Source organism: Cyphomyrmex costatus, unplaced genomic scaffold (assembly GCF_001594065.2).
Source record: "Cyphomyrmex costatus isolate MS0001 unplaced genomic scaffold, Ccosl1.0 scaffold23, whole genome shotgun sequence".
Taxonomy (NCBI): domain Eukaryota; kingdom Metazoa; phylum Arthropoda; class Insecta; order Hymenoptera; family Formicidae; genus Cyphomyrmex; species Cyphomyrmex costatus.
In genome coordinates, this window is record NW_017276368.1 from 582,823 (window position 1) to 596,829 (window position 14,007).

Here is a 14,007-nt window from a genome sequence, read left to right on the forward strand (position 1 = left end):
TTTCAAAAATGTTTTTTATGTATCAAGAACTCTAGGTATTCACAAAATAGTTCTGTTAAGCTGATCAGAACTATGCGACCTTGAATTTCGTTAAAAAGTTAGCACCCCATTTTAAAAAAATTATTAAAAAATGATTATTAAGCGTATATGTCATTATAAATCATAGAGAACTCTTCGTATCGTCAAAAAGGAGCAGGAATTATCATCAGAACTATTGTATCTAAAAATTAATTTTTCAAACATTTTTAATTTTTTTTTTATTATTCGAAACTTTTTTTTTACATATCAGGAACTCTAGGCAATCGCAAATTGAAGCTATTAAGCCGCTCAGAACTATTCCACCTCGAAATTCGATAAAAAGTTAGCACCCCATTTTTAGAAAATGTAAAAAGAATGTTTATTGAGCAGAACTCTTGTTATTAACTATAGGGAACTCTTCGTCTAGCCAAAAGGAATTGAGAACTCTAATCAGAACTCCTGAGTACTATAGTTGGGGTGCTAACTTAACATACCCATTTTTAGTCACGATTATAAAAATGGATACAATCATAAAAATTATTTATTTATATACAGTCAAACCAAAAACATGAAATCGAAATTTATTAAATTATACTTGGACACATACGATGAAATCACAATTTCTTGAATGTCGGCAGCGTCTTTATCTTGAAATTATCTTTATTGTTCAAATATATATACGAATATTAACTTTACTTATATTTTACTTATTCCTACCAATGGTAGATTGACTTTAATTTTGGTTTAATTTACTTTTTATTTTCTCCTGATTCTAAGAATTAAACTAGAAATGGTACGGTTTATAATTATGTAGAATGATTCTTCCTCTTCTTTTTTTAGTCGATTCCTAACATAGAAATAACTATGTGTGCACACTTCTGGGACGGCAAAATTATTTTTGCACATAGATTGTCAATTCTTTTGTCTTTGTTTTTTAGGACCGTAAACTTTTAACATCCCTTCAATTGTTCTATTTTGTTTTAACATCCGCTTAGAATTTAAAAAAGATATGTACCTAGATAGTCGTTACTCTTGCCGAAGTCCTTGTCCCACACGGTCAGGCATAGTGTCAACTTCATTAACTCCGTCAAGCGAGTCGCAAAAACGAACTCTTCGTTCCACTCTGGATTCAATGTCTTCCTCTTGATGCTCGTGCTCTGCGAGCCGCGGCCGGCCATCTTCTTTCCGGTCAGCTTTCTGGCAGTAGCGCGAGCGGCCGAGTAATCTAGGAACCGTTGCTGTCGATGATTGTCGGTCGCATCCTCGACGAGTGCTAATTTGACAAATGGGTCAGAAAACCCGTTGCTGTCCATGGGCAAGAGATTCGTAGCACGGTGCACTGTAACCAGTAGCGCACGTCGACGCGTGCAATAGCTCAGGCTTATCTGAATCTGCCCGCGACCGCTTGAACACATACCCCAGGTTTCCTCTTCGTTGTCCACCTACAATAGAACAATTGATTCTGCAATGTGTCGATAAAAATATTTACTTCATACATTTTATTATACATTTTATCATATAATAGAATATAAACATTCTATTGTATGAATAATTAATATTTATTCTAAATGATAAAATAACCCGCTTATCTTCGTTTGTTCGTCATATTGAATTAAGTTAAGTTTATTATAAGTAATTTGAATTAAATTAAATTTGACAGGTTTAATTATATAAAGCATATTTCTGTATTCCACATACTGGATAATGAGCTTGCAGAGATGTCTTGTAATGTTTCGTTTGATATGGTAGCAATTCGTGTAGGGGAAATCTCGCCTCTCCCAGAAAGTCTTGACCTGAGGGATCGTCCTGGATTATTAGAATGTGCAATGCCTTGCTGATCGAGATCTAACGTGAAAGAAATTTCTAGCATGTAATTATTTGCGATCGGATTAACATCCATGTGTTATAATATTGATTTTTACATCGGTTTCCGTTGTTCCGTAGAAATTCACCGTCTCGTTGAACTCGGGATCGCGTGTCTTGTGTACCGTCTTTGTTCGCAGTCGTCTGCTCGTCGATGCTTTCCCGACGGGCAGTATGTTCAGCTTGCAAAAGGGATCGGCGAGACCTTGGATATCCATGGGCCTTAGACGACGTGCACGTTCCACTTTGCATTGGAGGCACTGATCTGCCGGGTCGTATCGCAAGGAGACTTCGAGAGTCCCATAATCTTGTCCCGTTTCTATTTCGATTTCCATATTTTGGTAATTTAGTATGTCTTTTTTCTTTTATTTTCTTTAAATTAGACTGAACTGCAAAATTATTGGTTCTTTATTACTGTATTTTTTTATGGTCTTTTCTTCACTTTTCCTTATTAAATTTTGGATTCGTTTTTATTAATGTTTCAAATTTCAACAATGACTTGCTATGTAAACTTCACACAAACATAAAATTTATTTAATTTTTTGTTACTACATTTGTCAGTTTATTAAAACTCCTTTTTAATTATTCATAATTAATTATTTATGTCTGTAGATTCTCCCTTGTTAAAACAAATTTTAATGTTTAACGAGGAATGCTATACGATCGAGTATATTCTAGAAATGGTATTTCTCTTTTTCTGTGAGATCATATAATATTCTATTTAAGAAAAGGATTAATGATTAATAACAAAAATTTTATTTGACAACGAAAATTATATTAATAAGACATTTATGTTTTTAAATTATGAATGACGACTAGTTTTATTCTTGTAAAGAGAAAGAACCCTATTTTTGATCGAAGGTACTTAATAAAATATTCTCATTTCGACTGAAAATAGGATTCTTTCTCTTATTTGATTTATTTTTATCGATCTACTTTTCACTTATAATTGTGTTCTGTCCAATAATTGTGCAGTTTTTTTTTTACCGTTTCTAATTGTAAGACGTTTTTATTGACCTCGTGGATATTCCGGAGTTCTTTGCATCTTGACTTGGCTGTTGCTGCGAGTGCTGGAAGAGCTGTCCTGATCCGAGCAGGATCTGCTCGTGTCTCGTTCCGCGTTCCTCTCTTGGAGTATCTTTCCCACAGTCTGGAATCGTTCGACTGGTGTGGTCGGTGTCGTCGCTATCGTGGGTGCTTTTAGTCTGTGGAATGGCGATTCTTTGCATGAGTTCAAACCTCTATCCCGTTCGTTATTATCCTTATCTTACCTGAGAGATTGTACCTGAGAGCCCTTCGATCGATCTAGTGACGTGGAAGCGTCTTTGCGGTTCTCCTCGGTGTCTTCTTCCTCATCATCGTCCGCCTCATTAGCTTTCTCATCGTCTACGAGAATATCTTCGAACGACACGCGTTGCTCCACTTGCAATTCGTTCGAACTTTTGCCGCTTGCCCTTGAGCGAGGGGTGCTGATTGAGCCCGTGGGCGAAATTCTACTACATTGAGACGCAATCGAAAGGCAGGACTTGTCCAGCCTGTCCGAACTTGCATCATCGCGATAGCCCGAAGGGGACAAACCATTTGGCCTTCCTCGAGGGCTTTTCGATGATGATGTACTAGTTGCAGGACTCGAAATTGTCAGCTTGGTGGGGGTGCTTTCACGATTGCTTGATAGATTTGTAGGTGAATGACCGCGGGCTACTGCAAGTCGTCGTGTTACATCGTCATCGGATGAGGAATCCTGAGCATCGGTTGAGTCCACGGATCTGCATGGACCACCTATCGTCCATGTCGACGTTCTATGACCAGGTCGACACCATCCTCGCTCCTATGTAAAAATTTTATACTATTACATGTTGTATAATTGCAAAGAAAAACTGTTTTTTATTTTCTATCAATACTAATGACACTAATAATCATAATAAACTTGGTTCTACTGCTGTCAGTCTTTTAAAAAAAATACGTATCCTAATATATAATATATTGTATGTATATATGTATATGTTTATACATTATGAGAAACGTATTATAATGACACTTCTTTTTTTTAAAGCATGTAATAGGATTAATAGAATTAAATATATAACCATTGAATTTTAATAATCATTTTTGTTGGTATACATTTGTGTTTATATATATATATATATATAATATATGCATACTGCAGAGAAGATTATTAAAATTCGATTGTCATATATTGTTTACTTCTATTCTACTACATACTTAAAAATGTGTCATTGCAATAATGTGTGTTTCACTAATCTCTGCATCAACAATATACGATGATTTAATTTTATTTAATAGGTAGATAGGAATTAAATGTAGATTTTTAGATAGATAGAGGAATTAAATGTAGATTAAATTAAATATAGATCTCTAATTGTTTTTGTTATTTTTTAACCATTTTTGCTTATCTTAAATCAGTTCTAACGTGAACATGCAACTTTAAAAGATATTTTAAAATAATTTAGAAAGACTTGCTATTTAATAATTTTTAAACTTTTTTAGACGAGAAAAAAGAGTAAAAATATTTTAAACGTGGAATTTCTAAAAAAACATTTTCAAAATATAGATAACGAGAGAAACTACATAATTGAATCACGTTGTAGATTTAATTATACAGTTTTCCAGCTTTTATAGAGTGAGTTATTCGTGGAATTTCAGTTTTATGAATTTAATTAAAAAATGCGGGATTTTTCTCGTATTAAAAATAAATTACATTCTTTCATAACGGGAATCAATTTTCAGTTAACACTGATATATATTAAAAGATAAGATATATAAAAAACTAAGATATATTAAAAAATAATTAAAATATTTTGTCGAATACTGTATTTAATTCAAATGTCTTATCAAACTTAGAGTTATAGTATAGTGGTATAAAAATCTTTTTTATCTTCTTCAGAACTTTTATCCTGGTATTTCTCCACATACCTTCTTCTCCGGTAGAATATACTTCGGCATGCCTTTGAAGAACCAAGCACCGCTTTTCTTCCACATCTCTCTAGTCTCGGCACAAATTCGGCAGAGAAATTGCTTTTGCGCATTACCATGGGATCTTTGAACGATTTTTTGAACACCTGTTCTCTCCTGAGCAAATCTTACGACGCGTAACGAACTGCGCGATGAAGTAACTACTTCATCATTTCCGTCGTCGTTTCCTTTTGATGGATTAAGTTTAGTGGCCTCAATGCCGCATTTCTCGCAGATGTACTTGCGGCAATCCTTGCAGAGATTCGCGCTCGCCCCTAACACCGCACCGAACTTTTCGCCGCAGAGTGCGCACGAACAGACACATCGAGCTCCACTGGAGCATCGACGTCCACAGCTGCGTCTCTCGTTTGATCTGGTTGATGTTACGATGCAAACGTTTCGTTTCATGTTCTCCAACCTTTCGACGAGTCTACCGACTCGCTCCTGTTCCGATAGATCCAGAGCCTCGGCCCTTTGTATCACCTGTGAAAAATAGCTTGGAGATTGAAATCGACTTAATTTCGATAAGATTGATTAAAAGACACATCGACCAATTTTCTTGAAAAAATTACTTTTATTTTATTAATTTTATAATTTATTTATATTTAAGAGTTTTTAAAAAATTGTATTGTGTCATCATTGAATTAAATTCTTCGATTTTCTCTTTGCTGTAAATATTGTAAAATATTGTGTGTGTATTGTTACGAATAAACCGATTTAAATGCATTTTTCTGTATCTGTAATATGAAAACTCAAATACAGCGAGATGATATTTTTTAATGAATAAATTTTAATCCCCTGTATGAAATTCCGTTTAATCTTCCACGTAGTTTCTCAGGAAAGCTAGAAGGATAAAAGTTGCATAATTAAGTGAGTCAAATAGAGTGTGGTTATAGTACAAGGGATACTTCTGTCTACAGGGAAAAAAGCTTTAAAATTATTCAATACTTATATAAATAATTTAGGAACTATATATATAGGCATTTTTTAATGTATTGCATATTCTATACTGCCTATATTTTTAGCTATTAAATATGGATGTAAGTTATATGATTTTATTATTTGTTACTTTAAATGTTATACAAGGAACATTTGAATGTTTTAATCTCTAATTAAGGAATAAACGTAACCATTTTTTTTAAATAATATCATATTTCTATTGTGAGAAAACACATGTGTACTGTCTTGTTAGAGAGAATCTTGATTTTACTTTTTTTATATTGAAATTTTATAATAAAAAATTGGAAGGAGAGAGAAGCTAAAATGTATTGCTGTAGTGTGGAATTTACCTGAATAATAGCTTTCCGTTCATCATCAGTGAGCAAGTAAGATTGTCCGCAACGATTGGAATTGCTCGTGCAGGAATTTGGATACTGTCCCCATCCATGAGATTCGAATGATCCTGTTTTTACAGACCATCCTGTTCGCAATCTGTGTGCCAAATTAAGCACAATTTATTATATGTATTTTATTTAAAAATTTTCTAATTTTTATTTGTAAATAAATAAAAATAAAGATATTTCGTTGACTTTTACGAACGTATTCTTTAAAATAATAGAAGATAAGCATCTAGTAAAGAATTAAATAAAAGAAATATTATCGTTGATATTGTAAATATAAATAAATTTTGGATATATTAATAGACAAAAATAAAAAATTTGTTACTTTTATAAGTGCCTTTTTGTTAGAGATTGAAACTATTCATTGAAACAAACTACTTATTTGATTTTTAAGTGAATATCGGTAAAAAACTTTAAAGTATACTAAAAAAAATACTTCAGATAAAAGTTATATACTTTAATTTAATATTTTTTATAACTCTATACTACATACAGAAATTTTCAAAATTATAATGTATTTTTTTTTAATTCCTATTCTTATATTTACGAATATTAAAATCATAAAAATAAAAAGTTTGAGAAGTTTTACATCAAATTCGTATATAAAAATATTTTGTAAAATTAAATTTTCAATGGAATAAACTATAAATACTATGTGTATCGTATATTATAATTACTAACAGAATTATTTTTTTTAATTTTGCAAAGTTGATTACTAAATATAAATCAAAACTTATTTAAAGGGATGTTATTAATAAAAGTATTAAAAGCCAATGAAAGAAAAATGTAGCCCTAACAAAAAATATAAAATAATTTACAAATATTAAATAATTAAATTCGAAACTGAAAGTTTCATAAATGGTAAATATTGGCATACCAAACTAATTACACGATGATCGTTTGAAATTAAAATTTTTTAATTACGTTTCTTCGAAAAATTTTTAAAAAGAGTTTATAATAAATGACTTTGTGAATATAATTTAAGATAAAATTACTATTTGCTTGTAATGAAGAGGATTTCATTATTTCACTCTTTTAAAGAAAGATGGAAAAAATTTATATAAGTTGAGTAATACTTATATGTATATGTATAGTATATTTATATATCAAAGACAAAATATTGCAGAAGCAGAAAATCTGTTATGCCTATTTATTTTATATTTTTCTTTTAACTAATTTTATGCTCTTGTTTAATTATTTTTATTATAAAAATATTATGTCGAAAAGATTCAGCATTTCTTTTTTAATGTGTCGAATATTGTTGGATGTATATTATTGAATAAAAATTGTATCATATATAAACAATTTTTTATAATATTTTGCAATATATTGCATATCATACAACTACAAATATTTATTCTGATTGTTATTTTGTGTCACATATAGGTATACGGTCATATTATGATATTGAAAATGTTGCTATATCATGCATTACGCACGGCAGCGATGCATATTGCACGATATTTACAGTTAAAAAATGTAATATTTTTATATAAATATGTATGAATTTGTGGTAAAGCTTTTTAAAAAATGCTTTTAATTTCTGTCTACAAAAATTTTGAAATTTGCAAAGATAATGAGAATAGAGATATTGAAGATCATAACACTCTAAAAACATATTAAATTGTATTAAATATCATAAAACATTTATCTAATTTAAAAATGTTTCTTTATTGCTTTATAGTTTTAATATTCGTTAAAAATCAAATATATCGAGATTTTAAAACATTGTTTTTAATTGATATTAAAGCTTTTATAAGAAAATATAACTTTTATTTTTAACAATTCTATAATCTATTCGAAGTCCACTTAACTCTTTTGTATGGAAGAAGATTTTTCTACATTTATTCATTATCTGAATATAGGAAAATAGTTTTAGTTAGTGTTATTATTTAAACATTGATATTTACTTTAGCTGCAAATTACTGTTAAAACTCACTTTGCTCGTAACGCCAATTGCCGATCATTTGGGCAAACCCATCTACCACCTCGTGTCATTGGTTCATCCATTTCACTACAAGTTATTTCGTCTGCAACGCACTCTTTGCTCTTCTTTCTTTTTCTTCTCTTTTTTCTTTCTCTCTTCTTTTTTTTCTTCGTGCAGGATCAGTCTATCTGTAACAATAAATATATGCAATCTATTAATATGTAAATATAAATGTCACTTATTTGCTTATTGCTCGTGACATCTTATATATATTTACTATTTATATTCAATATTTATATTTATAAAAAAATTAGCATTTAATATTTGCTTTATGCTGTAGGAAGATATAAGAATTACAATTTTAACTTGAATAGAATGGAAAAATTAAATCACTAACCTTTAATTTGATTAATATATCGTTTATAGAAAAGTACCACAGCATCCGGAAGCCACATGAAAACTGTTTTCCCCGAGGCAAATTGAACTAGCACTTAGCGGGTTCCGCTGTAAGATCGTTTCTTCTATAAACTTAATTTAGATCTCGAGTAAGAGTGTACAAGACTAATTTGCACGTGTACATTTCATAACATTTATTTTAAATTTTAACTTATAGCATTAATATTAAATTTATATACATAACATATGGTATATGTGTGTAAAATGTAAATAACAATACAATTATAAAATATATATCTTATATGTTATATATGTAATATATAATATATATATTTTTATAATTGTACAAAATATTTGTTATAATTTTTAATTCACAATTTAATTTAATCTAAATACTTTTTACTTTGACACGTAATTTGTATTTGTTAATAGAATTTGATAAAAGTGTTTGAGAAAAATATATGTTAAATAGAGAAATTTGCGCAAACAGATATCAGTTGTTAAACGAGGTCTTTTTTTCTTTGAAATTTAAATATTTTCTTCTTTTTCAGCTATAACAAAACTGTCACGATCCTTGTAGATGTATTAATGTATTAATAATCAAGTTATTATACGTATAGTATATAATAAAGAAATTTGTATTGAAATGAATTTAATAATGGTAAATTTACTGCATATATCATTTTCCTACGGATTCTTGCAATTAAAGAGAAATTTCAACACTATCGTACTGTAATGCAACCAGTTCAGCAATTCCGTCTAATCACGTCATTTCCTAATATTAATGTGCCGAGCTTGTGCGCGCATATATCGACATATATGACGTGAATTATTATCTTTCTTCTCTCCCGGCTAGCGACATCCAGTTGTAAAGGATTTTTCTCTGGGCGTGGGATGCTACAACGCCCACGTTTTCTCATTTATTTTCCTGTTCGGTATACGACGTAATCCCTGTGTTCTCTACTGGAACTCGGGAAATTAGAAATATTCGAGGAACGATAACGGGAATGTACGACAAGATGCGAGCTTTGAGTCGTACAGGAAATCTGGTATCGCCTATCACAAACGTGGTTTCGAAATATGTTTCCGCACAGTGATATTATCGCACTTCAGTGATAGCTTTTACAAGCGAGATGCTTGAATTGTCGCATATTCACCGTGTAAAATGAAGGAAACGATGTATGGTATTCATACGAGCCGTTTGATGGAACAGTAGCATGATACGATTCAATGAAACTCTCATTTTGTGAAAAGAGGAATTACTGAGAGTATGTGAGTGAATTATAAAGTGAACCGTACAATTGGAAAAAGACTAGCTGTTTTATATATTTTACTCTATATTTTTAATTTCCACATAAAATTATTTTACATAAAAGAATTAAAAAGCTTCAATTTTTCTATATAATATATACAGTACAAAGTGAACATACATAAAGTGTATGCAACTTTCGGTCGATTTTCAAATCGCCTCCGCCTTCCGCTGTCCCCCTCACCTCACCGCGCGCGGTCCAAATGTCGCTCGAGCATCGAAAATCGGCCGAAAGTTGCATACACTTTATGTGTGTTCACTTTGTACTGGCACCTTTAATTAATAATATATCAGTTACTTTTCATGGTAATATATTATTATTAGATAAAAAGGTTTAAATTTTTGAGTATCCTTTTTTGAACATGGCTTGAGCTTTTCATTTTTATGATATGATTTTTTTCGGATATCATTTACTTTTTAGAGTACAAATATATCACAAATATATAAAAAATGATTTAAAAATATTATATAACGAAAAAGAGTGAACATGGACTTAATTTAGGTATATCTATTTTTTAATTATTGTTTTGGTAAGTGCTTTCTTATAAACTACAACATTCACATGACATTTTGTATAGCGTTGCATTAATTTTTACAGAAATTTTGTTAACTTACGAATTATCAAATTTTTCAACAACAATATTACATTTTGACTATTTATAATAATTTTATCTACGAAAGAGATTATTTTGAAGTCTGAAGAGGACTCAATCAAGGAGTCGAAACTTGTTACGCGCAGCATGTTTTTAATTTTAAGTAATTTTTTGTAATTATTTCTATTGTTTCAAATTTAGAATTAAATGTGTCGACATTTTAATATTGTTTTAAATGTAATTTACTTCTGACTCTTACTTCGCCCTTTTAATTTGTGTTGAAAGAGAGTGAAATACGGCGAAAGAGAGGGTTGGTGGGGGGGGGGGGGGTGCGGTGGGTCGAAGATGGTGAAGGTGTGAGTGAAAGGTGAGAGGGGATGTTAGAAAGTTTTAATACAGCCTTGAATGCGGACAGAGAAGAAGGAGAAGAAGAAGGAGATGTTTCTTAATTTTTCATTAAAATCACCACTTTTCGACCGCTTGTATTTCCAGAACGGCTTGACCGATTAAAAATTTTTTTGACTCAAATTACTCGTGGCGATGCCGCCTTTCAGGACATATAACGTTCGATTCAAAATTTTTTATATTTTAATAGTTATGCATCCCCGAAAAATGGATTTTGGTGGCTCGGGATAAGAGACTTGTATTGTCTTCGAACAGTTTTTGAACATGGCCGGAGACACTCCTAATAATTTTAAATTCTTTTATGCAAGATAATTTTATGTGAAAACTGGCATAAAATTAAAATTATACTTTTATTGGTTCATATGCACGATTTATTCATCCAATGGCTTATTGCAATGTTATTGACGTATCTCGACACATGTAATATTGGCTTTTAAACGAGAATTATTCGTGTTGTGGCATGCGAGGAATACGTGAGAACGAAGGTAATAATGCGTAGCATTATATTTCTCAAGGTAACATGACTATAACAAGAAAAATGAGAGGCCACGAACTTTGTTTCTTCAACTTACAAAGTTGTATAAATCAATGATTGCTTCTCAACCCGGCTTCTTTGTGGTATACATTTTGTGTATATTATAACATAGCATGTTATAGTAATACGAACTTTCAAATAGCTTTTACCACAACATTAGTTTTATAGTATATTACAATCTTGGTAAATATCATATAACGATTTTATGTCGTTTGAATGAAATCTCTTTCATATTTATATTATATGCTCTACGCTGTATGCGCGTGATGTAGACGGTCTATTGCTAATAAATTTAAAAAATATACATTAGTACCCTTGACTTGAGTACAATTTGAACGTAATCCATCTTGGTCAAATTACTTTCATAACGTTGTTGGATAATTTAATGTGAAACAGTGAAATATAATATATGTCACATAAAATTAATGTCATTTCAAAGTATTACATTTCAAACGATGTAACTAGTATAAATAGAAATATAAAGCTTAATATGTTAAATGGAGGATTTGTTCTTTAAAAGTATTTAAATTAAAAGTGTATAAGAAAAGAGGATGATATAATGGGAAAAGGATCAAGGATCAAGATTCTTATGCTATATATAGATTTAAATGTCTCGTCTTTTCTCGTCTATATATAAAGCTCGTCTATATATATATAAATTAGAACGTACGCACGCATTTACAAATGCAAGTTCTCAGCAGAAAATTCAATAAACTCGCCGCGCCGTCTTGCTATCTGCTGCCATTGTTCATCGCGTGTTACTCGCTATCATATGGTTCACTGCGGTAAAGAGAACAAAGGAACTTTCAACGAAAGTAGCTATATTTGCCTCGCAGAATCGATACTTCTATGGTGCATACCTCGCAGCTCTCTCTCTCTCTCTCTCTCTCTCTCTCTCTCTCTCTCTCTCTCTCTCTCTCTCTCTCTCTCTAAGTATTTTACACCTTTCTTATTACGGCGATGTGTATGCGTCGCGCCATGAGCGCGTGTCGCGTTAAAAAAAGGAGCAAAGCTGTTGGAAAATACAGTTCAAAGAGCGCATCGACATGCGGAGTAAGAAGAAAAGAGTTAGAGAGACATGTATTGTATATTAATTAAAGTTTGTGTGTGATGATTGATAAAGTTTTCCTTTGAATGCTCGAATTGTTGACTTCCGTAACGGTTAGTATCTGCCGCGTGGCAGGTCTCTTTTCATTCCGTGAAAAAAGAGTCAAATTGTGTGCGATTGCGTTGACGTTGGCAATCAATCGATGAAAATATACTAGTATCGGTATTGTGTATATACCGTTTACATCGAACGCGCGTAATTACGGGCCGGCTTATTAATAACGAAAACAACCGTAGCTTTCCCCGTAACTTTCCACCCGTCATGCATAAGCTTTGTAATTAAGTAATTTAATCCGCTCGATTAAGCTGCTGCGTACATAAATTATGTTTGCATAACACGATATTTTGCCATTTTTTTCGAGGGGTATCGTGTTAAATCGATCGAAGGATGATTCGGCATTTACATAAACACGTTCTTGGCATTTATCAATCAAGAGCATAGATAAATATGTTCTGGACCTTTATCGATAACGTATCGATGCTTGTTAGGCTACAAGAATAACGAAAGCTATATATTCCATATGTCTAACATATATAGCAATGTGCGTCTAGTTGTGTGTGTGTGTGTGTGTACTTGCGCGTTCACGTTTCTCACACGTTTAAATATTAAAAATTAGAATGCTATTAAGACCGATGGAGAAACACGGTCTAATATTCTTCAAACTCTCATAAAAAAATGAATGAATTACAAGATTCTCCAGACTATATTAACTAGGATAAAATATTTAACATATAATTACACATTTAATATATCTAATTAGTATATATATCACAACGCAATATTAACACGATTGAATATTACGTGGAAGGATTTGATTGCTCGATCGACACGATACGCAAAACGGGTAGAGAGGAAAAAAAAAAAGGAGTAAGGACCGTGGACTCACGTCATAATTCGCCGCTTGCAACAGGCTGCAGCTGGTCACGTCGACGCGCACGCGTGCGGTCAGTTGCTCTGGCAGTTCGTGCTCTTCGTCAATTAATCGTCGCGTTAATTAGTACATGCTGCCGGCGCCGTGTTTCTAATTCCCCTTAGATGGCACTCGACAATCGCACAGGTAGTCGTTAGAGATCGATGCCGAGCTGCCGTGGTGTTGACCAGTCGACAAGTGTGTGCTGACTACAAGGTGTTGCTGCTGCTACTACTGCTACTGCTACTAATGCTACTGCTGCTGGCCTGTGGTATATGGTTGCCACTACCTCAGTAACTGACTCGCGCGCACGACTCCACTCGGTGGCGATGGGATGCGGGGGAAGAGCATCGGAGGGTGGAAGGTCGGCTTGGGTGGAAGGGTGCGGGAGCTCTCCCCTCGAACCCGCACGGTCTGCAGGGATGTATCAAACCGTACGTCAAGAATAGAGAAAGGAGGGATACGGAAGAGAAGGCGGTGAAAGAGGGTGATCAGGTGAAAGGCGTACGGGAGGGGTGGTGGAGGGCTAATAAAGAAAAAAGAGAGGGCTAATATAAAGAGAGGGATCGGGCGCAACAGGCGCGGATAAAACATAGATAAAACGCGAATGGAGGCATATGCTGCCTCGTC

General features: G+C 32.5%; 1 protein-coding gene across 3 annotated transcripts in view; it reads right to left on the bottom strand.

Moving 5' to 3' along the window:
• LOC108773995 (rabphilin-3A) overlaps positions 1-13,661 on the bottom strand; it is a 15,651-nt gene extending 1,990 nt beyond the window's left edge. The window contains exons 1-10 of one of the 3 annotated variants that reach the window (XM_018539991.1): positions 13,354-13,661; positions 8,519-8,625; positions 8,134-8,309; positions 6,144-6,285; positions 4,816-5,337; positions 3,153-3,709; positions 2,899-3,086; positions 1,941-2,200; positions 1,717-1,863; positions 1,034-1,460 (exon numbers count right to left, since the gene is read on the bottom strand). In XM_018539991.1, coding sequence (XP_018395493.1) covers positions 1,034-1,460; positions 1,717-1,863; positions 1,941-2,200; positions 2,899-3,086; positions 3,153-3,709; positions 4,816-5,337; positions 6,144-6,285; positions 8,134-8,204 — 2,314 coding nt within the window. In that variant the 5' untranslated portion in view covers positions 8,205-8,309; positions 8,519-8,625; positions 13,354-13,661. Of the gene's footprint in view, positions 1-1,033; positions 1,461-1,716; positions 1,864-1,940; positions 2,201-2,898; positions 3,103-3,152; positions 3,710-4,815; positions 5,338-6,143; positions 6,286-8,133; positions 8,310-8,518; positions 8,626-13,353 lie in introns of those variants that run through there. The other 2 variants (XM_018539993.1, XM_018539992.1) reach the window with 2 other exon arrangements.
• Between the last annotated feature and the right edge of the window lie 346 nt (positions 13,662-14,007).